At 48.6% G+C, this 23,142-nt stretch overlaps 1 protein-coding gene across 1 annotated transcript in view; it reads left to right on the top strand.

Annotated features, from left to right (window-relative positions):
- IGFBP2 (insulin like growth factor binding protein 2) overlaps positions 1-20,054 on the top strand; it is a 62,433-nt gene extending 42,379 nt beyond the window's left edge. The window contains exons 2-4 of the mRNA XM_054069866.1: positions 13,973-14,196; positions 15,644-15,784; positions 17,022-20,054. Of these exons, the coding sequence (XP_053925841.1) occupies positions 13,973-14,196; positions 15,644-15,784; positions 17,022-17,189 (533 nt within the window). The 3' untranslated portion in view covers positions 17,190-20,054. The remainder of the gene's footprint in view (positions 1-13,972; positions 14,197-15,643; positions 15,785-17,021) is intronic.
- The last annotated feature ends 3,088 nt before the right edge of the window (positions 20,055-23,142 follow it).

Genomic DNA, 23,142 nt, shown 5'->3' on the forward strand with positions numbered 1-23,142 from the left:
AAATTGTGAATATGAGGAGGAACAAAAAGATCACTATTTTTCAGTTTCATTTGGCATCCCATGAAAAGATCAAGCAACACATCTGAGGGAGCAGGACACAGAATTAAACCATGAAAATCATTGTTGTAGGAATCTGGGAATGTCCATAATATAAATGGCTTCTAGAAGGAAGTATAGAGATTCATAGAGGGATGGCTGGCTATGAAATATGAAGATCTATGCGCAGCCTGTGGCTCAGAAAGCTCTGTAGCTGCTGGTTGATGACTGAGATTACAATCCAGTGCTGGAAGAGTACACTGGTGCCTTGGCAAGGAGACAGGAAGAAGAGTCATGTGCTATGGCCTCAAACAAGCTGCGTGTAGCTGGATGTGTCTGCTGTACTCCTCCCTCAAACTCTGCACGGATGAGCTTCTGCATCATGATCCGCTTGTGTTTCGGACTCGTGACCAGTTTGATCTCTGCACAAAGAAACACCACAGCCTGCTCCCTCTCTCACTGGTGAGCGTGGCTGCAGATGCCCTCCACTGTCTGCTCTCCATGGCTCTTGGTTGAAGGGAGGTTAACATGGGTTGCACGTAAGCCATACTCAGTTCATGGGACACTGAGCAGAGGATGTGCAGTCAAAGGCTCCAGTTGCAGGTTTTGCTTTTAAGGTACTGCATTATCTAAGTTCTCTGCCTTCCCAAACTTTGGAGGATGGGGTGTCCTTGTGAGGATGACTTTGGTTGCTCTTCCTGGGGGTAGAGTCCAGCTGGGTTCAGCTGGAAAGCCGAAAGAGGGATTTTTTTTGATAGGAAAGATATCTCTGCTTTGTGCATATGAGCCTTGCTGGAGGAAGGGAAGAGGACAGGGAGACGTTTAGAAATTGTAATTTGCTTACTGCCTTTTTCCCAAGGAATCCAGAAGAGCTTGTCTTATTGAAGACAGGACTATTTTCCTCTCTGGTGAAACAAGAGTGCCTGAGTAACTCTCAGACCCACAGCAACACTGACGAACAGTTTGGGATAGGAAGTACAGAGCTTAATTACATTTTGACCCTCTTTCACTTCACTATTCAGACGTTTCTTCTCCTGGGCTTGAAGTCTTGTTGGACTGGGACAGGAAAGACCAGGGGAACTCATTCGGCTGCTGCTAGTACGCCTTGCTTTTTGCTCGCTTCAGGGGTGGCTTTTGTGTTTAGACATCTGAGAAAAGATACCAGGCAGCAGGGATAAAAGATGGTTGGACTCGGCACCACAGCATGAAATCAAACTGGAACACAGCATTGGGAAAGCTGTCAGTGCTTTGAATATCTTACTCTCGTAGGAAGAGGGACAACCAGGACATCAACGCCTGCTTCCATTGGAAGAGTTGAAAGCCAGAGCTTATAAGATGTGGCACTGGCTGAACAGGGCTCCCTTGTGGGTGGGAGGGCAGGGGAACTTGTAGCTGACATTTAGGGCAGCACTTTTTGGGAGGTGACTGCTGAGGATGAGGAAAGTACCTGATGGGCATGAAAAGCAAGAAGTGTCACTAAGGATCTTGCTTCTCAGTGTCCAAAACAGATTGTGGGTATTTCTGCATCACAGCCATAATGTGTGGTGGTGTGATGAGGCATTATTTTTCATCTGAAAGCTGCAGTAGTTTTCCTTTCAGCAGATTGTCCTGCTTTTAGCAGGTATAAAGCTCCTGGGCTGTGTGTGGGTTGCATCCTGTGTTAGCGTCAACTAGCATAATGCATCTCCTGGGCATTTGGTGCTCGGTGAAAGCCAGGCTGCCTGCTGAGTGGTCCCAGCCTCAGTCTGTGGCAAGAGAAACACTATCTGGGGCAATGTTTTAAAGTCAGGCTTTGGAGACACTGCTAGTACTTGCCCATGCCAGATCATGGCCTGAAAGCTGTGGAATGATGTTGGGCATGGATCCCTGGGAGGATGCTGCAGCCCAGCAATGGTGCCCCAAATCTTTCCTGCAGGAGAGACCACTTCTGTTGTTCTCCCAATGGCTAGGAAGCACTTGGGGTGGCTTACTTGGAAAACAGCCAACTTTGCAGCTAGTACGCCTCTCTGTTCCCAGCTACTGTGTGCCTGGCTTCTCCTTTCACAGGGAAACACAAGCATCTTCCAGCGTAGGAGCTGGCAAAGGGTCTTGAGGCTAACCTTTCCTCTGTCTGGGGGCATGAAGGACCTTTGCGCTTCCTGGAAGGGATTTCAAGCACCCCATGCATCGGATGCAGGCTTCCTGAGCTGGGCTTTTCTCTTGCTCAGGCCACCTGGAAGGATGTGCCAGTGGAGGCTCGCAGTGTGATTGTTTGTGAGCGGTAGCTGGCACTAGCGCAGCTTGTGCGGGGTGGATGGAGGGGGACGTGGGGGCTGTGTTTTGATTCTGCTTTTCCTGTTTGTTGTAACTTGGCAGAGGTAAAGTTTCAGAGACTGCAGGGGCAGCAAGAACCTTTTTCTTTTCTTTCTTTTCTGCCTGGCATGTACTGCGACACTGTCTGCCAGTAACTCTGATTTTCTTTCCAGGGGAGACAGAGGGAGAGTGGGAGGAGGATTGGTGTGTCGAGGCTCTGCAGCTTTGGAGCACGTAAACCAGGATACTTAGGATGGGCTTTACTGTCTAGAGGGGAGACTTTCCTAAAAGCAGCCCCCAGCATGTAAGAAGCTGTCACAGGGGATTTTGTTCTTGCTTCAGGTGGTATTTCAGTGGAGAAAAAAAAAAAGAAACTGAGAAGGAAAATAAACCAATCCCAAAATGCACAAAACCCTCTCCCCAAGGCCTGTTCAGCAAAGAGAGATAAAGCAGCAATAAAGTCAAGTGCTCAGTTAAGCCAGATGTATGTGCTTTAAAGCACTAACAGATGTGGCAACAGTGGCTCTAATCAAGTGGAGTTTTACGGATGGAGTGTGATGGAAGCGGGTACCTTCCCGACAAAGAATGGTGCAGCAACACTTCTGTTCTGAGTGCTGATGAAAGCACTGAAATGGTATGTGGGTGCTCAGGGCTGAGGTTTCCCACTCTCCCCTTGGCTCCTGGATCCTTGCACCTGGGTTATGGTACTTTTCTGTTGTGGTGGTCTGTCTGAGAGCAGTGAGGATGGGTTAATTATGGTACTGCAGGGCAATTTATCCAATGACAGCCTCCCACCTTAGTGCTCCTAGCAGATCCAGTGGCCTCCTTGATGTGCTCCTTCCTCACACCCTGTGCTTGGGGAGATATGTGCTCTTAAATGACTGCTACATCTCGTTTTGAAAATCTAGGGGTTAAAAAATGTAGCAGAAAACTGTGAAATGCTTTTAGCTGTAAGGAGATGGATAAAGGCCAGGTAAAATGTGTTACTGATGTGCTGTGCAATACCTGCAACACACAAGGGTGAGTGAGTGATACATGCAACAGAGCAGTTGCCTGGGTATTGGCGGGGAAGGCTTCCCAGACCATGCTTAGACCACATGCAAGCTTGGTTTGGAGGGGTACATAAACTTATCAGTGTGCCACAAGTAGCTGAAGCTGTCCAGTGATTTGGGGTGAACTCCATGCAAACACCCATCTTTGTTGAAGCCAGGTGTTTTCTTGGAGAAGCTTAGTATTTTAACTATTTGGCTTGTTAATACAAGTATGGGTGGTTTTCCCTTTAAAGGGCTCTTTTCTGCAAGCCTGGGTATCTTCCAAGCCTCTAGATGGTAGCCAGATCCTCCCACCGGGAGAGGGGTGCTGTGTAGATCAGGTGCACAGCAAGCACACAAGGGCACTTGGTACTCAGCGTGCTGGTGGGGTGTACATGAAGTGTTTTCTGGAGCTGTTTTGTGCAGAAAGCTGACTGCACACACAAGTTTCCCCTCCAGTTGTTCAGCTGGCTTATCACATCCATCTCCATCGCCCTGTGTTTTGTGGTGGTCTGTTTTTCAAACTTTGCAATGCCTCCCTCCTCCTTGGGAATGCAGCCGACCGATCTTCCCCTTTCTTTTCTTCCTTCCTCTACCACAGTTTTATTACTCTCTTCCTGCCTTTTGCTCAGTGGGAGTCTGTGTACTCCTGAAGCTGGAGCTTGGGCAGCTTCATGGGTGGCCCCAAATACAGATTCATTTGGAAACAAAGTGAGGTCCAGCCCCTCTCTCTGTAAAGGCAAGAGACCAAAGCAGTGACGCAGCAGCGCAAAGCAGCAGGCTGCCTTGCAATGCTTCCCTTTCACCTCTGTGGGAGGAAACTTCTCCTTCTGAAAGCCAAGTGACATTGATCCAGCCACGCTGTAGGCTCTGGAGGTTGGAAGTCACTGAAGGACCGTAAAGTTAACTTGCATTACTTGAATGTGCATGGCTGTTGTATGCCATAAGCAGTTGTTGCAGATCAAACCATCTGCAGTAAATTGCTGCCTTCTGGTAGCCTGTCCATGAGTCTGAGCGCTTCATGGTGTTATTGCAAGTGTCCATGTGTCATTCAGTAGTGGGACAGATCTGCAAGTCTTACTTTTGGCAAAACTCCTGGTTTTTGATACAACACTGTGACTGAAATAAAGATTTTACACCTAGAGAGTAGCAGTTGCCTTAGTTCAATCAATAAACGTAGTAAGATATAGTAAATGTGCATAATAAATACACATGCAAGACCAGATTCAGTCCCTTCACATGGTGTACTCTAACATGAGGGTTCAAATTCAGTTCTGCCCCTGCCTGGGAGAAGGATAAAACAAAGGTTAAAGAAATCCAGCAAAGTGACTGCAAAACTGAGTGAAATATTGCCCCAAGAATAGATGAACAAAGTGTTTTGACATAATCTGAAATTGCAGTGTTGTTGAGCTTGACCATCAAATGAGAAAAAAACACAATCTGCGAACAGCCCAACTCAGTGCTTATATGTGGGATATGGTAAGTCAGTAATAACCCCTATAAGAAGGGAAGGATATTGTCTGTGGGTGCTGAAGGTAGCTGGGAGATGCTAGTGGGCAGGAGAAACTCAAAACTGAGTTACAGTAGTTACTGGCTCTTTCTGCCTACGGTTCAATGCCCTGGTTTTATTCGGAGGCACTCATGCTCTGTCCCTGGGGAAAAAGTTGTCACAGGGTTGGATTTGAGGGCTTTTGCTTGCTAAGGGGCTGCATGGGGACAGTAGCTGCAGAAGACCCTTGAGGTCACACTGGCGGTAATTGCTCTTGGGCTCTGGCAGGGCTTCTGAGGAGAAGGTAGGAACGAATTACTGTAATATTAGTGCGTTTTGGAAAAGGCAGACTTTGAGGAAATGTGCAGTTAGATTTGGGTAGGTGGTGAAGGGAGCCCTGGACTGAGCTGCTGTCTGGAAAATTGACTGTGGAAAAGTGAGATGTTATTTAAAAACTAGTAATACAAATGGCTGAAGTTCATTCTGTTTGCACGCAACAGTCATAATAACTGGAGAAGCCAATGTGGCTGGGAAGGGAGTGGAGCAATACCAGAGATAGGCTAGAGACGGCTCTTGCAGGCAGGGTGGGGCACTGCTCTGACCTTTTGGGGGTTTAAAGTTTTTTTTGCTTTACTTGTAGTATTTTTTTCCTCCTGATTTTGAAGCTTTTCCACTTTTCTGCAGGGTGGAAGGTTAGACTTTTGGCCACTCTGCACACAGCCTTCCCAGAAGGCGTTCAGAAATACTCTGCTGTAGGCTCCTCTGGTCATACCCTGTCTAGAACTTTCCCGTCAGCCGTTGATATCAGTGGGAGTCATGATCAGGCACCAAAGGGGGCACAGTTGGGCTTCCAGAGCCAGAGGACACCTTTTCTTGACACAACCTGCACCTAGAAAGGTAATAATCTTAAAATAGAAGAGTCTGAACAGGTCCTGTATAATACACGTTTTCCAAACATGGGTGAGGGAGGCAGGAGTGTTTATTGTAAATTTGTTTGTGTCCACCAGACTGTCAGTCTTTCATCAACCTTTTCTGGTGGGCTGCAGAACATCTTACTTGGGAATCAGCCTTGTTAAGATACGCAGTTCCTGTAACTGCCAGCCTCTGACTCTCCTGCAGGGAAGAAACGTGCGGCATCCCAGTGCCGAGGAGGGATCATCTGGATGATAACTAACATACAGGCCTCCTCAGGGGGGCTGTATGGAAAGCTCTTCTGTACTTGGATAGTCTGGACTGTGGGATGCAGGAGCCTCAGTGGGTATGGGCTTAGGGTCAGAGGTGAGCCTGTGTTTCCAAAAGCAAACTGGGGAGATAAAAATAATTCAAACACAGCAGTAAAACCTGTAGGAAATGAGTGAGGGGGGTTTATGTTCTAGTTTCATTTTAGAAATTCATAGGAACTGAGGATTTAGGAGGTGAGCTTGTGCTAGAAGTTTGTGTAGGCTTCTTGAGGTGGATGGGACACTGAAGACCACACAGAAACACAGGAGTTATCGAGTAAGAAAAGCAGGCTCTTGGTCTGGTGAGGTTAATGGCTCATTTCATTCAGGCAGAAGCCCCTAATGACTAAGTAACAGCTACTCTGGGGATTTTACAGAGGGGGTCAAGGTCAGCTCAGGAAGCTGCAGTGCAATTAATTGAAGCTTGGAAGTATTTTCAAGTTAATTCATTTGCTTCTAATGGGGAGGTTGCAGCTTTGCGGAGGGCTAATCAGAGAAGTGTGTTGAAAGGGCTGAGATATGGTTCACTAGCAAGGGGGAATGCTTTTATGGTGGCAGGGAGCTAGGAGAGCCTCACTCAGCAAAACCTTCTAAACATGTTAAGGTCTTTCCCCTGAGCAAGCTGCTTTCACACCTGTGGAAGTTAAGCACATGCTCAAAACCACTGTCATCAGCCTCCAAATGAGACTTTATGGCTCCTGGGCTTTTTGGTTAGTCTGTAGGGTCTGTGCTGTAGGTGCATATCTGGCTGTTCAGCAAACCCACTTTTGGGGGAAGAAGTGAGTGAAAGAAAAGCAGGATTATAAATGGAAGTTGGATGAATGAGGGGACTTAAAGGGTTTACCTGCATTTTTGAGGGACTTGAACGGTGTTTTCCCATATCGTTCTTGGCACGCAGGAAACAGCTGGTGTGGAAGGGAACAGGATGTTGCATGCAACACTTGCAGGCTTGCTGTTGGCAGGAGGAAAGCTGGAGAAGACCTGCCCCAGCAGTGTTTTGTGCTCTGCTGGGTTCATATGGAGTGGGCTGGTGATGTGCTACGTGGCTCATCAGTTGAATCATTTGGGGAAAAAACTAATAAAAACCCCATGCTATTTTATCTCTCTTCAGCCTGGCTGCACATTTCCATGAAACTTAACTATTTTTGAGAATTGTGTTCCTGTTTGAGAGGTAGTTGGCATTTGCTGACATGTTTGTAGTTGTATTGGGAGGTGGAGGGGGAGGAGGACTAATAGAGAGGCAGGCAGTCATGCAAACACATGCACATGCAGAAACACAGAGAGGCAGGCTGTTTTATTGCACAAGTCCTGTATCCTTGGGAAACCAGTCTACAAACATGGGTGTTTTGTTTTGTTTTGTTTTGTTTTTAAAAAAAAATAAAAAAGACTGAAGCAAAGCCTGGGAGAAGGAACATCTCAGTCTCTCTTCTTCCCTCATCTGACATCAGCTCCATTTCAGTATCACTTCTGGGCTTGCTCCGAGGCGTCAGAGGAGTCTGTGTGGGATGTGGCACAGGTGCGTTATAGGGCACTATTCATGGGTATGAGGTTTTTTCCCTGACTCTGAAGATAGGTGGATGGCGGAGGGAAAATTGCTCTTTCCAGACACCGGGAATGGGCAGAGAAAAGACAGTGAAGCAGGCTGCTGAAAGCTGTGCCGCCTGAGTCAATGTCACTGGCACTTTGGAGGAGCATAAAGCATTTCCTGCAGGATGCCCGAGCCAAATGAAGGCACTGGGTGCCCCTTGGATCACCCCTCCGTGCCAGCCGCTTGGGGTAGGAAGAGAAGCTTGCTAAGCAACCCCTGGCCAGAACATGCCGTTCCCTCCCCGGTCCTGCCCTCCCTGCTAGGAGAGATGGGCTGAAAAGATCTCACAGCAAAATAAAGGGTGTTTGCAGAGCCCCAGGGCTCTTGGCCCTAGGGGATCTCAGAATGCTTTGTGGACAGCTTATCACAGAGGTAAAACAAGCCCTTGGAGACTGATGCAGGAATTTTCTGGCTGTGGAATTGCCTTGCTGTTACTTAGCAAGCTGGCATGATGAAATAACCCTGGGGAGTGCGGGCAGGCAGAGGATCCTGGGAACCCGCCCTGAGGAGCTCCTTGGCAGATGGAGAGATATTCTGAGCTGGCCTCTGTCTCTGTGTCTCATGGGAAGCCCATGGCTTTGAGAGATTTGGGAGACCAGCGTTCCTGCCAGTCCTCCCAAAAGCTTAGTTTGCATAGACATCCTTAGGCTGCCCAGGAATGCTCCCTTGACCTGCTGGTCACGCTTCTTTTGATGCAGCCCCGGTATGGTTGGCTGCCTGGGCTATGAGCAGACATTGCTGGCTCATGTTGAGCTTCTCATCCACCAGTATCTCCAAGTCCTCTTCAGGGCTGTTCTCAATCCATTGTGCACCCAGCCTGTACTTGTGCCTGGGATTGGCCTGACGTAGGTACAGGACCTTGGGCCCTACATGCAGCCTTTGACTCCTGAACTGCTGATTGTTGGGAGGACAGCTGTGGAGGAATTGATCTGTAATTGTGTCCTTTCTTCTGCTCCTTCCCTCAGCATCCACAGCCAGCCTCCATGAGAGAGATTATTTTAGCATAGGGGGGCTGCTTCTCTGCCCTACGTCCCTTCTTCATTCTTTCTCCTCCCATTGTCTCCTCTCCTACATGGCCTGTTGCTTGTGCTCCTTCTGTGGCATTTTCCAGTTGTGGGTTTTTTTTTGTGTAAAGTGAAGAGTGAAACTTGAGTGGCTGCTTTGGTTTCATCTGCCTCTGGAGAGCTGTATCCAGCCTGGCTCTATTATGCCTGGGGCCAGGCCGCATACTGGTGCCCTCTCATTTCTCCTCTGCTGCCAGCTGAGTGCTAGTGGTTGCTGTGCCATTGCTCAGTGCTTTGCAGCTTGGCACAGGTAATCAGCAAACCCTGGGTCCTTCTTGGGGCAGGATGGGCCAGAGGGCCTGGGGGGACTCTTGGCAGCTCCTGCTGCAAGGAAATTGCAATCTCTGCTGGCTAACGTTTTCTAAGGTACCCAAGCTCCAGATCAACAACACCTACACCAGAGCTATTGCAGAGGAACCTTTGCCCAGGGCTCTCCTAGAAATACTTCACAGAGTGCCGAGGCAGAGGTCATCAGGGCTACGGTTGGGGTTTGTCTGCTCCCTCCTCACCTTCCTGCAAGAAATTCCCCAGCCGTGGCTGTTGTGCATGTTAAAGGTCAGGTTTAAAGACCCTGTCTCTTCTCTGCTCATGGCAGCCTGGGACAGGCAGCTCTGCTCCTTAAAATATAAAGTGGCAAGCAAAACCCAGAAGAGGCACTTAAATTAGAGGTTTGCTCAGAGTGAAAAATCACTCTCTCGATGCTGCATTCCCAGAGCTTCAAGTGCTGTCACTCCTGTGCATGGTGTGGTGCCAGGGCAGGAGCACAGGCTCCTGGGTTCAGTCATCAGTTCCTCGTCTGGCTTTGGTTTTTACTGTGTGCAATGCAGGATGGACACCTCTCTCTCCAGGATAATTAATAAAATGTAAAGCACTTTGATGTCTAGAGAGGGGAGGTGCTGGCCAGTGGAGGCTGTGATTGCTGTGGAATGGAGATGTAAGCCTCATCCAGCATGGGATACAGCGGGGCTCCAGGCGGGTTTTCGAAAGCCAGTTGGGTGAAACTTTCTGTGGGTCTGAGACCTTAATCAGTACTTAAACACTATGCAAACACCGTGGGCAGATCAGCAAGTGCATGTGAAACACTGTAGGCGAGCTGTCGTTGAAGGAAAGCAAGTACAGAGGGAGAGAAGCATCAGAAAGGGTGGCTGCAGTACTTGGCATGGTGTATGTTCCCTGTGATACAGATTGGCTCTCCTGTGCTAAGTGAGTGCTACTAGCTCAATCCTGTCCCACAGCCCAGATACACTTCGGGGCTCTTCAAAGGGATAAAAATGTATTTATAGCTTTAGGCAGCTGCCTTTTTTTTTTTGTGTGGTGCTTTTTAGTTCTTGTAACTCTGAAAGTGGCAGGTTGTTTTTAAGCCCCTTTGTTTCTCAGCCATCTTGGCGGAGATGACTAGAGATCTCAAACTAGATTCCTGAAAATGTCAGCTCTGGAAACTGGTAGCCGCTTTTGAAAATGTTGGCGAGACAGCGCAGCTCCCTACAGATGTTAGCTGGTGGCAATTTGAACATGCTTTCACCTCAGCCAAATTCTTGCCCCATTGAAGCCAATGGGAATTTTCCTTGAAAAAGGCCATAAAGAAATAATTTTCTTGGCGTGGAGGGGTGTGTTTCATGGGCTTCACATCAGTGTTCAGGAGAACTTCAGCTATCTGCTTTGATTACTGCTGCGCTTATCCCAGCTTGCACAAAGCTCTCTACGTTTTGATCTAAAATAGCACAGGAGATGTTTTCCACATGCCATAGGAAAACAGAACTCCAAAACATAATTGTTTGGGAGTATGGTACCACTCCATTCACAGATATTTAGTGTAAATTGGAATTGGTCAGCAAAATGGCATTTGCCAGAATGATAAATGGTTTAGAGTTGTATGTCTGAGGCAATTGCATACCTGCCCATCCCATACCGATAGAGTAGGTGGGTGACTTAATTGGTTCGTGGACAGTCATATGCAAGCATGCACAATTCACTTCTTTTGGGCAACATTACAAAGCATTGTCTGGCTGTAAAATACATTGTTTGGCTCAGGCATGCTGCTCTGTGTTCTCCTGACCTTGACTCTTAATGTCTCCACTATTGGCATTGCTACCCAGCCCATTTGCTCTTTGAAATGTGATCTTTGCACCTGATGTTCAGCCTCCTTCTGTGCATGCAGGTCGTCTGTGAAGGAAATGCTGGTGCTTTGTCTGTCCCATCTCCCTTCCCCCGTGACTGACCCATCCCTGCAAGCCCCAGGTCAGGAGAGCTCCTCCTAAGAATGGCACTGGGTTTAGAAGAGAGAAGAGCTGTGATGGGGCTCCAGCATCAGCCCCAGATGGATCAGTCCAGCTTGGCACCAGAGTGAAGTTATGGCTTACTGTGGTTGGCTTGGCTTTGGAAAGGAAAGCTTGCAGTTGATTGCAGCTAGACCTTTCTTGTCTCTGCTTCTGTGATGGCACTCGGTGAGCCAAGACAAATCTCTCCTGTCCCTGGGTGTGTTCATGCACATGAGCCTGCATGGTCTGCTCCCATCGGTGGTTTTCTTTGGGCTGATATTTGTTAGCACTGGAAAGTGAGAAAAATGAGAGAAAATATTATCAGAAGCAGGTTTTGTGAATGAATCAGCCGATGAGGCTTACCAGCTCGCCTTCATTTACTAGCACAGTGCTTATTTGGGCAGATGTTTATATATTTTAGTTGGAGGCAGGAAAGAGCAAGAATCGATGGGGGAAGGCACCGCTTTCAATTTGCTTCTTTTCCATCAGTTTGTACCATTGGTTTTCTGAATGAAGCAGGAGACTGCAGCATGTCTTGAGATGCTGCCCTGCTGCTGTGCTTGTTCTGCAGCTGTTGACAGCTTGGTGGATCAGCAAGGAGTAGAGCACAAAAGACATCATAAGGCTAAAACACTCCTAAGTAGTTTGTTGAGGATCAGAGCCTGGCCAGCCTTGCCCGTCTCTTGCACAGTGCTTTTTCATTTGATCCTGTCTGAAGGGCGGCCTCGTGGCCTTCTCTCTTCTCACTATGTGTTTCTAATTAACAGGGAGACTGGTGTATAAACAGAAGATTCCTGCCCAAAATATTCCTTGTCCAGCTTCTAGGACGACAGCCAGATGGCAATAGCCAGGCAGCAGCTCAGACTTTGAGCTCGCCCATCTGGCTATGAAACCTGGTCCGAGTTCTCATCTGGAACCAGTATTGAAGAAAGTCATGGACTTTGTTAGATTGTTTTTGCCCCGTGCTTGCTTTTCAGTTGCTACCTAAGCAGCTAAAAACCTGCCGACCAAACACGTTTAGTATTTCTGGGAAGTGATATGATCCCAGTAGTGGGAGATGTGAGGCCAAAATGGTGAGGAAGTTCAAAAGAGTGTTGGACAAACCCATTGGGTTAATGGTCTGTTAGTGGCTTTTAAATTCATATTTTAAATATGCAGTCTTTAACCATGAAAGTTCTTTTGCTCCTGGTGTGCAGCACAGATTGGGAATAGTCCTTCTGATGTGTCCCCAAACAGCTGCTGATGGTGTCTTGTGAATGGGTTGCTGGGCTGTAGTGACTTTTGGTCCAGTCCACTTGGGTCATTTTCTTGCCATCAGCCTGCAGGCAGCCACACATTTGCTGAATAAGTTCAGATATAACTCTTCTTGCAGCTTCCCTTGTGTGTAACACCTGAAAAGAGCTTGGAAAGCTGTGGCAGAAATAAAACACTTCTATTATGATTTTTCACTCTCTTTCATGACAGTAGAGCTATGCTCTGACAAAATATCATGATGCAGCTTTTGAAAAAATGAAACATTTAAATCTGTAAATGCTCTGCATGCTTAGTCTTCCAAGAAGCAGGAGAGATCCATTATTAGGCGTTGTTACACAAGCTTTAACATTGCTCACCCTCTGTTGTGCAGTTTGATGTGACCTCTATACTTCTACATAACTGCTTGAGTTCTGTAGTGCTAGAAAGCTGAAATTGGAGGTGCCGGAAGCAACACTCAAGTTGGGAGGCTGGGTGCTGCGGTTCCTCCTTGCAGTGTGCTAAAAAACACTTGGTGTTTGTCACCTGTGTAGGACCAGAAAGGCCTGGTTTGTCACTGGTGTGAGACCTGTGGAGCTGCTGAAGAGCTTCCATAGACAGAGATATATGCAGAGATGTACTTAGCCTTGGTTATTGCGGTGAGAAGTGGTGTGAATGCATGGGTTGAATCATAATTTGGGATGGAAAGGACCTCTGGAGGTCTTGGTGCAGCCTTCTGCTTAAAGCAGGGCCAACTTCAATGCTAAATCCAGCTACAGCGTTAGATGTGCTTGCTCAGCCAGATCCGACCAGGCACCAAGGAAGGGTCAGCTGTCACCTTCTGGGCTTCTGGAGCAAACAGGAGGAATTGAGATCTATTCTCATTGCTACTGCAAAATGCAAAGGGACTGGTAGCTGTAGCATTGTGACCGTTGTGTCCTACTTTGACAAGGATTGCTCTCAGAAACTGCGCCCAGTGAACAGGAATAATTCACAAAGCAAAGGGTGGAGGTGGTGGAAAAAGTCCAGTGTTTGTCCCAGGATTTCTGCTAACTGATTTTGAAGTGACTGAATTAGCTGGGGGTCTTGTGGCTTGCAGCTGTGGCAGAGTTGGGCCCAGAACACATGGAGCTGTGCCATGGTCAGCAGAATTGGCCAAATGCAGAAGCAGATAGATGCTAAACGAGTAATGCACTGTATGACAAATGATGTGAAAGATAATATGGCAAGGTCGATCACTGAAATGGCAGGATCTTCGATGAAAATGAGAGTAGCCATAAAGCAGAAGCAAGGTATTTTTGAAAGCAGGCCTGAGAATTTATTTTAGCACATTAATATTGAGTAAGTATTCCTGGAGATACTCTGGGGGATGATAGATTGACTCAAGGTATTGTTACTAATCACTGTGGTTTTAAATTTTGGAACCTAAGTATACTTGGCATCCCTAACTCAACTGAACTTCTTATGGGAAAATTACATTCTTTGGGAAGTAATTTAGAAGGTCAAAGAAAAACCAGAAAGAACTTCTCCGGCAACGATTTCCCCTGCTCTCTAAACTGTATTTTAGTGTGGTAATAGCTCCAGAATGAAAGGATGTATTCTCACCTTCCAGATGAAAGGGCTAATGCAATTTAAAATTCTTGCATGCAAAGATTTTACGGCTTGGTAACTAACCACACTTGAAAGCAATCCAGGATGGGATGAACACGTGAGGGAGTGCTTGACTGAGATTGACCCTTTCCTTGGCTGCCCTGTGTCCTGCAGATAATGGTGATGACCGGTCCGAGAACATCTTTGCTGAGAACCACGTGGACGGCACCACGGGGATCCTGAGCGGAGCCAGTGGGAGGAAGCCCATGAAGACGGGCATGAAGGAGCTGGCGGTTATGAGGGAGAAGGTGAACGAGCAGCAGCGGCAGATGGGCAAAGTTGGCAAGCCCCATCACAACCACGAGGACTCGAAGAAGTCGCGGCTGTCAACAGGCAGGGTGAGAGGGCAGGAGGCATGGGAAGCTAACGGAGGCAGCTGTGAGCTCGCTGGGGAAATGCTGAATGCAAAAGCCTTGGTGACGTCTGCCACAAACTGTCTTAAAAAGAAAAAAAAAAAAGAGAAAGAGAAAAGGGAGGGCTAGAAAAAAAGAAAAGCAAACGTTTGTTTTGGCCTGAAAGCTGAGGCCAAGCACACCATCTGATGAACTTTGATGTGCTGGCAAGGAGGCATTATTTTCATTGCAGCTTCACCTTGTGACAGCAGAGCCAGGGAATGGGGGTCCCGCTGGCTGAACACCTACCTCCACAGGGGTGTAAGTGCCCTTTGCCCATGGACTGGTTTTTTCACACCCTTTTTCCCTATGTAAGTGCCAGGGATTGGAGGTGGAAAGCTGTATGGCTGATGCAGGGCAGCTCCAGTCCAGGTTGAGGCAGGGATGCAAAGCCCCCAGGCAGGGGCTGCATGGCCCTTACGCAGCAGGGAGAGTGCTCAAAGTCATCCCTGTCCCCTTTTTCCCTCTCCGTTTCTCTGCTCTCCACTCCTTGGCTGTGGTTTCCCTCTAGTGGGTAGCTTGGTCAAGGCAACGAGACGCGATGAGAACAGAAAGCCACCCCAAAAGGTCCATCCTACATATATCTGTAAACATAGACTATTTATATCTGGGGAGCTCAGTGACAGAAAAGGGCTTTAAAAGACAGCCCTCGCCTCCTCCAAGGAAGAGGCAAAACAGCGGTTCAAAATAAGGTGCAGGCACCATCAGCTTAGAGAGCTCCCACGCTGCTGCTGTTCCTTTGGAAAAAAACTCAGCAACTGCAAAAGCAGGGAGATGTGGACTCACTCTGGCTCACATCAGGCATAGTTCAACCAGGCTGCCTTTGCTGGGAGCACCGGCTTGGGGCTGCTGTGGACCAAGATAGGTGCCTCCAGAGGCTGGATCTGCTGGATGCTGTTGCTTCTGGAGCTTCCCCTCTATTCCGATGGGATCTCACATGTTTTGAGTTGCACTTCTGGGCCAAAACTACATCACAGGCATGGGATCTGGGCTGTGCTCATGGAAACCTTCCTGATCTGTCAGGATTAGTTCTGCTTCATATCACTTGTCACCACCAGTGGAACCCATGGGAGTGCCTCTAAGGCTTTTCCTCCTCTGTGCCTCCAGGGCCTGTGACCTGGTGCTATGTGGGCTCTTAGTCACTGGAGGCACATGGCACATGGGAGAGATGTGCGTGTTTCTGTGTGAATCTCCACACATCAACATATGCAGAAGTGCAGCAGTCTAAATTTGGGTGCCTCCGGGTGAAGTCTGCAGTGGCAAACCTGTGCCATGAGGAGGTGCACCCAGGTTCATCCCTACTGGTGTTTTTGTTGTGCAAAGTGCTGACATTGAATTGTCCCATTGCTCTGATATTTTTGGTTTTGTTTTCTGCTTTCTGGGCTCTTGTCAGACCCCTTGTCAGCAGGAGCTGGATCAAGTCCTGGAACGCATCTCCACTATGCGGTTGCCAGATGAGCGAGGTCCCCTGGAGCACCTCTACTCCCTCCACATTCCCAACTGTGACAAGCACGGCTTGTACAATCTCAAACAGGTAAGTGGGGACACTCAGAGCCCCAGGGTTGTCCACACTCCCAGCAGCAGCCTCTCATCTAAAAATGATGTACATCACAGCTCAGAGCTGGGTTGATGTAGCACATGGTGCAAAGAGTGAGATAAATGGCAAACAGTGCATGTGGTGTGGACAGGTTACTAACACCCAGGTGCATCTGCAGCCACAGGTGACCCATGTCCATGCTTGGCTGCGAGCACCCCAGAGATGGAGTATCTGTTTAGTTCAGAGCCCCTTCTTTCCTATGAGAGCTGCTTATCTGTCCAGGCCCATTTTCATGTGCTTTGAGCCATGTCTTGTCCTGGCTGGGCTGTGCTATAGGAGGAAAGCAGAGAGGGAATGAATGCTTGCCAGTCCTGCAGGTGAAACAGAAAGCATTTCTGGGGTCAGGAAGGTTTCTAGCACACTTCACTGGTTTTCCTCCACAACCTGAGGCTGGCCCCACAGCTGCCATAGGGATTCCTTCCAGATGAGGTAGGAGTTGCAGTGCAGCATCCTTTTGAAAGTATTTATGTGGCCTAAAAGGACTCAAACGACTTAATGTGTGTCTGAATTTTGATTTCTTGGCTTCATTCTTGCAAAACCAGCAGGTGTCAGTATCTGAGACACAGGGGAAAAAAATGCCAGGAAAAGCCTCTTGGGCAGCAAAACAGCCATTTGTCCAGGGCTGACCAGCAGCAGGGGGCGGGGCAGAGTCCAGGTCCAGATACACCACAGGCTCTACCTCTGTTCTGGAACAGACTGAAACCATGTTTAGAAACATACTTGCATCTGGCTGTGGGGCCCTTGTTCTCATGTTTCAGTTTGTTTAGCCCTATTTGCACGTCAGAAGAAGCTTACACAGCTCCACTGTTAGTCTGTCCCATCCCTATTCCCCCAGGAATTTTTGACTCCATGGATGCTTTCATCCATAGTTGACAGAGAGCAATTCATCTCAGGGGCAGTTGTCCTTGTAGTTCATTGAAATTGGCTCCTTGGTCCCTGGCACAGCCCCTGGGAGAAGAGATCCATCCCTCAGCCTGGACCACTGGAGCAGTGATGTCTGAGGTCTTCCCAAGTGCAGCATCCATGAATCTTGCCTAAGTCCAAACAGGTGCCAAGTCACTGGAGAAACCCCAGCTCTGCTTATTTTCAGGCTTTGGGCTGGTTGGGGTGGGAAAGGGGTTGCTTTGTTGCCCCTATTTCCTCCTCTGACGCTTGCACTCTCTTCTCCATGCAGTGCAAGATGTCGGTGAATGGGCAGCGGGGCGAGTGTTGGTGCGTGGACCCCATCCATGGGAAGGTGATCCAGGGCGCACCCACCATCCGTGGGGACCCCGAGTGCCACCTCTTCTACACAGCCCATGAGCAGGAGGACCGGGGAGCACATGCCATGCGAAGCCAGTAGATGGACGTGATCCTGCTCACTGGAGGCAGCTTGCCATGGCCCCAGTGTTGGATTTTACATGGGTTTCAGCATGTCTCTTTAGGCTCTGGAAGAGACTGGGGTTGGGTCCTGTGTGCTGCCCTCCTTCCCGGCTCCTGGGGATGGGAGGGATGACGGGAGGGGAAGGGCGGTGGGGGGATTGCAAGGAGAAGGGACTGCTTTCTTATAGTCTTTCACCCAACATAAGCCAGAGAACCGGTCTTTTTTTGCTCCTCACCCTGCAGCCCTGCCCTCCCTATTGCTTTGCGGCTTCTTCCTGCACCCTCCAGCACGGAGCACCATGTGCTCCCTGACACCTCCCAGGGGGCAAAACCCCTTGCCATGGCAGGAGGGGGACAAAAAGCAAAGGAAAAACCCACTCTTTTCCCCTCTTTCCCTCCCTTCCCCAAGACCAAAGACTGTAAATACTGTGTTGCCTGCCTCTTGTGTCCTGCCAGTCCCCTGTGCCCCAGCTCAGCCAGTGGTCCTGGCACAGGATATGATATGCGAGGGAAGGAGGAAAGCCCCTGGCTTCCAGGCTGGAACATGCTGGTGTGGTCAGGTTACATCCCACAAGGAGGCATCAGTGAGGGAAAGGGTTGCGAATGAGCTCGCCTGCCTGCCCCACAACACCCCTGGGTGCTTCCCTTCCTGGTGCTGGGGCACAGCCAGCCCCATAGGGACCCTGCTCCAGCCACTGCTCTGGGAGGATGGGGCCTTTCAGTGACAACAAGGCTAAAGGCTTGGTTTTACAGGGAATTTTGCAGGGCTATTGCCCAGTATTTTTTAGGATCAGCTTATGCTGAGGGAGGTTAAGTGAACTTGCTGAGGCTGGATAGAAGAATGCCTGTGTAGATTTAGGATAACAAGCCAGGGAGTGTCTCTCTCTTTCTCTCTCTCGCTCTCTCATTCATTCTTTCTTTGTTTCTAGATAGGAAAAAAAACCATCTAAAACCTGCCCTTCCAAGCAGCTGCCCTTGTCCCTCCATTTTTGCTTGGGACTGGAGTGAGCATCTGCTATTCAGGACACAATTTTTCTTTTTTTTTTTTTTTTTTTTTTTTTTTTTTTTTGGTAAGTAAATTACAGTATATATCTTACTTTGTAAAGGCCGTGACACACATGCACCCCCCATTGGTACAGATTAAATCCAAGTGATTCCAGGCGCTCCGAGAGGTTTTGCGCTGGACCTGCCACCCTGAGGAGAGATTTGTCTCTGCTGTTATTTCACCTGTTGATTTGGTTCTGTACAGAACACACTGACGCTGGGAATAAATAACTTCCCTGTCACCTAAGAAAGGAGATTTTAAAAATGTTCTTACTTTTTTTCTTTTTTCCCCCCCTCCTTTTTAATATGGATACAATTTGCAGAGCACTTGCGAAAGACCCCTCCTTACAGTAGAAGTCTTGGGCTTTCCTTAAATGAAATCCAGGGCGGGGAGGAGTGGAATTAAAGCATCTCTGGCAAAATGCTTCTGAGTAGCAAACAGCCTTCAGATTCCAGGTTCTCCATGGGTTAGGTTGAATAGGATGGAGGAAGGAGGTTCCCTGGCAGGTGTGGGGTCTGGCTGGGAGCACCCTGTGCCTGCACTGCATAAGCCAGGCAGCTTTTTGCCTGGCTGTAACCTGCAGGGATGGTATCAGCCCCTGGGAAATGCTGGCACAGCCGAGAAACACCAAATGGTGCTGAAGAAACACCACACTGGGGTCCGCACTGCTGGTACGCCCTCATCTGAGGACTTTGATCTGAAAAAAGAAAAGCAAAAAACCCAATGGGCTCTAGAAGAAGGGGAGCACTAGGGTTTGTTGCTTTTCCCCCACTTCTTGGCCCTGCAATTCAGATTCCGAGTGCAAAGGATGTAGGTGGTCTCTGCAAATTAAGTGCCTCATGACTTTGCAAGGGTTTGGATGTGGCAATGTAGGAGATGGGGAAAGGACCCCCTTTGGAAAGTCCGGGGTGGGGGTGTGTGCACGTGGATGTGTATGAGAGGGAGTGAGAGCACATGAGAGATAAAGGAAACATAGCTGCATGCAAAGCTAAGTATCTGTAAAAATACTACCTGTTTTCTGTTAACATCTGAGGGTGTTCTGCTTTTTCATGTAAACCCCGCACATGCTGGCTCTCATCTGCAGTTTGTACTTTTTGTTTTCTTTAGGAACCAGGAAGTTTTCTTTTGTTTTTCTGTTTCTCTTTTGGAAAAGCTGAGCTGCATAAAGTTGGAATAAATTAAATGGGATGCCAGAAAACTGTCATCTTCCCCCTCCCCACTCCCCTCTGTTCACAGGACATGTTTCCTGATGCATCACACACAAATTTGGGCCTGGTCAGCTTTTGTCCTGGGAGTGTTTAAGCAGTGGGACAGACAAGCGGCAATGGAGGTTGGGCCTTTTATTATTACTGGTTCCAGTTGGATGAGTGGGGAGAAACTGATGTCACGCATCCACTGCATGCTATATGTTCCTACTTCACACGTGGTACCCTGTGAATCTGCAAAATGCAACCATGACCTTGAGTCCTCTTGAGTTGGTGTTTGGCCAGCACGCGTGCATCGACCATCTCCCTGCCTGACAGCAGCTATATTTGGTTGTGTCCCACTTTGCTGGGCAGAGAGCAGGGCAATATGGATGCCCTGACCAGAGTGATGCTTGTGGAGGTTCCCGAGCTGAGAGGTTGTGTGAGAGCAGTGATTTCCTATTCCTTAGCAGGTCTCTCCTACCCAGCACAGGGACATTGGGGACCTTGGCGGAACCTTGGGCAGATACTGTTAGAAGAAGGGAGCTCTGCTCTCCATAGCTGCCCAACCTTGGTATTTCAGGGGATTCTTGAGTCAGAGGTTGCATCCAATCGTGATGTTTATTACCTGGCAGATGGACCTCTTCTCCTTGAATCATCCAGGCTCCTTGAAGCATCTCACTATGGGTTTTGTCTCTTTTGCACTCCATGGAAAGAGTTCCTTGGCTGAGTAAGTTCTTGAGTGAAGAAACCCTCTATGGGTTGCCACGGAGGACCTTCTAAAGGCTTTTCCCCTTTGCTTGCTCAAGGAGAGCAAAATTTGAACCAGGTAAAAAGCCAGCCATAGTGTTTCCATGTGATTTCTTTGCCCAGAATGGGCTGCTGGGAAGGTGTAGGGAGCCCTGGGCTGCACGTGGACCTGGGCTTGGCTGAGCTGCTCCATTCATTGGGCTATGGAGACAAGTCCTTTGAAGGTCTTGCACCTTCTCCCAGGGTGAGCTGTGCTGCCTAGGGGAGCATGATGGCACAGATCACTGCTTGGAGTACAACAGTGAGGCAAATATAACAATAATAATAAAAAACCCCTGCTGCATTCAATTAAAATTGTGGCACTGAAGGAGATGCCTCATGTGGCCCTGACCGCCAGCATCATGGTGGCTGTAGTTGCCTTTGGCCTCCCCAAATTAAGGCAAAACCACCGAGCTGTTTCCCCATCTGTTTTTGACTATCCCATGCCAATACGTTGAGCGGGACTGACATGTGCTGAGGAGCTGGGCAGTGGCGAGGAGCACCAGGAAAATGTATGGAGACGGGAGGCAGCAAGGACATGGGAGGGACTGCAGAGGAGGTGGGGGAGAACAAGTAGGAGGTGGGCTGGGTGGTGGGATGTGAGTTGTAGACAACATGGGAAAAGGAGTGAAGTTATTATTTGGTGCCATCCTGTTTTATGCCCCCAGGGGGAGCTGAAAGGGACTCAGGAGGTGCCGGCTGGGGGATGCCAAGTAACATTTTGGGACTTAAAGGGAAGGCTGGGGGTGGCAGAGATGCCTGAGCCCAGAGCCCAGCCATGCCTGGGACCACCCTTCGGTTCAAGGGCTGGAGGGAGACGGGAGCCTGCAGCTAGCCAAGCACCTTTCAGAGAGACAACAGTTGGGCAAGCAGAGCAAAGAGCTTCTGGTTCGATTTCACCAGGGTTGCAACATGGCCTTCAAGGCTGCATGTGTGTGTTCATGGATTTGATAAGTGTCACTGCTTGGATCCTGCCTCTGGGGTTTTGTCTGGAGTGGCTTTGCGCCTCCTGGGCTCTGGATAATCAAGTGTGCAGTCGGGCACTGGGACCTGGCCAGCTGCACGTAGGGTACTAGCCAAAACCCCAGCAGCTCTGGTGTACACACACAAGACTGCCTACACTGACAAAGTACAATTTTAGTATAGCATAAAAATTATGCACTAGTATAATATAAACAATAATCTTTAATATAAAGTATATAATTAGTCTAAGACTGTATGACTGTATCTGTGTACAGCTATAGCTATCTATATAGAATCATAGAATCATTAAGGTTGGAAAAGACCTCTAAGATCATCCAGTCCAACTGTTGGCCTAACACTAGTGTGCCTACTAAACCATGTCCCAAAGTGCCACGTCTACACATTTTTTTGAACACCTCCAAGGAAGGAGACCTGCCACTTGCCTGAGCAGCCTGTCCAATGCTTGACAACTATTTTGGTAAAGAATTTTTTTTCTAATATTCTATCTAAACCTCCCCAGTGTAACTTAAGGCCATTTCCTCTAGTCCTATCACTTAGGAGAAGAGATCAGCACCCACCTCGCTACAACCTGCGTAACAGCTATAGCCTGTGAGTAAGAGTATAATTTACCAGCTTACTAGTTGGGGCTGGGAAAGGAGCCCTGACTTTTGAGGTGGAAAGCCCATTTTCAGTGCCTGAAAGTAGCAGCAATGCCTCCCTGCATCATCATCCCTGCGGACAACGCGCACATTGCCACCTGGTGCTGTCAGCGTGGGGTCCCAGGGGAGCTGGCACAGCCTGTAGGGTGTCATTTGGGGTGCAGACCTCCCACCTAGCTGGCTCAGGGTGGCAGGTTTGGCTCCAGCCATGCTGTGGGTTGAGGGAGCTGTTAAGGAGCAGGAGGCAGAGCCAGCCCCAGGTGGTCCAAGTAGGATGGGGGATATGTTTGAGGACTCTCCCAGCAACCCAAGCTCTCCAGTGTGGGCCAGAGATGGTTTTGTGTCCCATTCTGCTCTGAGTACGTGGGGTGATGTTAGCAGTTGGGGCGGGGATGGGGAACGCAGGAGGCAGGGGATGAATGTGTGTATGGGCGGATGAAGGGGTATGGCTGTGTGGGTGGAGGGGGAGGCTGGATCTGGCATCCAGGAGGACATGGGGCCATGGGAAGGGCCACCACAAGGTGTTCGAGGGCAACAGTCTGACTGGGCTACGCAGGGATGGCTCAGAGATACTCCTGCACACTGCAGCAAATCTCCCTGCTGCCCTGTGAGCCCTGAGGCTCAAACAGCATGTCTGAACCCGAACTGTGGGGCTCAGTCTGGGGTAGCAACTGGGGGCTCAGCATCACCACCCCCCATAACCTGGCTGATTGTGGTTGCCGTGCCGCACCGCTGCATCCATACAAAGAAATCGCTAAATAAAATAAGGCAGCTCTACTTTAAGGATGCTCTATATTCAGGCTTGCAATTTTACAACTGCTTTAGCATATTGCTCTGGTATTAAAAGCTCTCCTAAACCATTGCTACCACATTACTCCATGCTCTTTACCTCCTTCAGCACCCCTTTGGATCTGGCTGAGCCTTCCAGGAACACAACATGACCATCCAGGGAATGCTCAGGGCCAGAGCAGCTCACTGGCGGACCCTGGCATGCAGAAGCTCCATGAGGGTCAGGCACAAGCTAACTGAATGCATAACTTTATTAAATAAATGCTTTGTCATGAGAAAAGACAAAGATCAAAGAGTAACATAAATTATAAGTTGAATAAATAGTATACAGCAATCTTCACTTTTTAATAAAATGTGAGATTTTTTTTAAGTACAAAATGCTAAACAGAGCATTAAGCTCTTCTTCCATTGTCAGTTTTTCACAAACTGCTTTTTTTCCCACCAGTAAGATTATGAATATTTCTTGTTTACTGGAAAAAAAACCAACAAAAACAAAACAAAATG

Source organism: Cuculus canorus, chromosome 6, assembly GCF_017976375.1.
Source record: "Cuculus canorus isolate bCucCan1 chromosome 6, bCucCan1.pri, whole genome shotgun sequence".
In the NCBI taxonomy this organism is placed as follows: domain Eukaryota; kingdom Metazoa; phylum Chordata; class Aves; order Cuculiformes; family Cuculidae; genus Cuculus; species Cuculus canorus.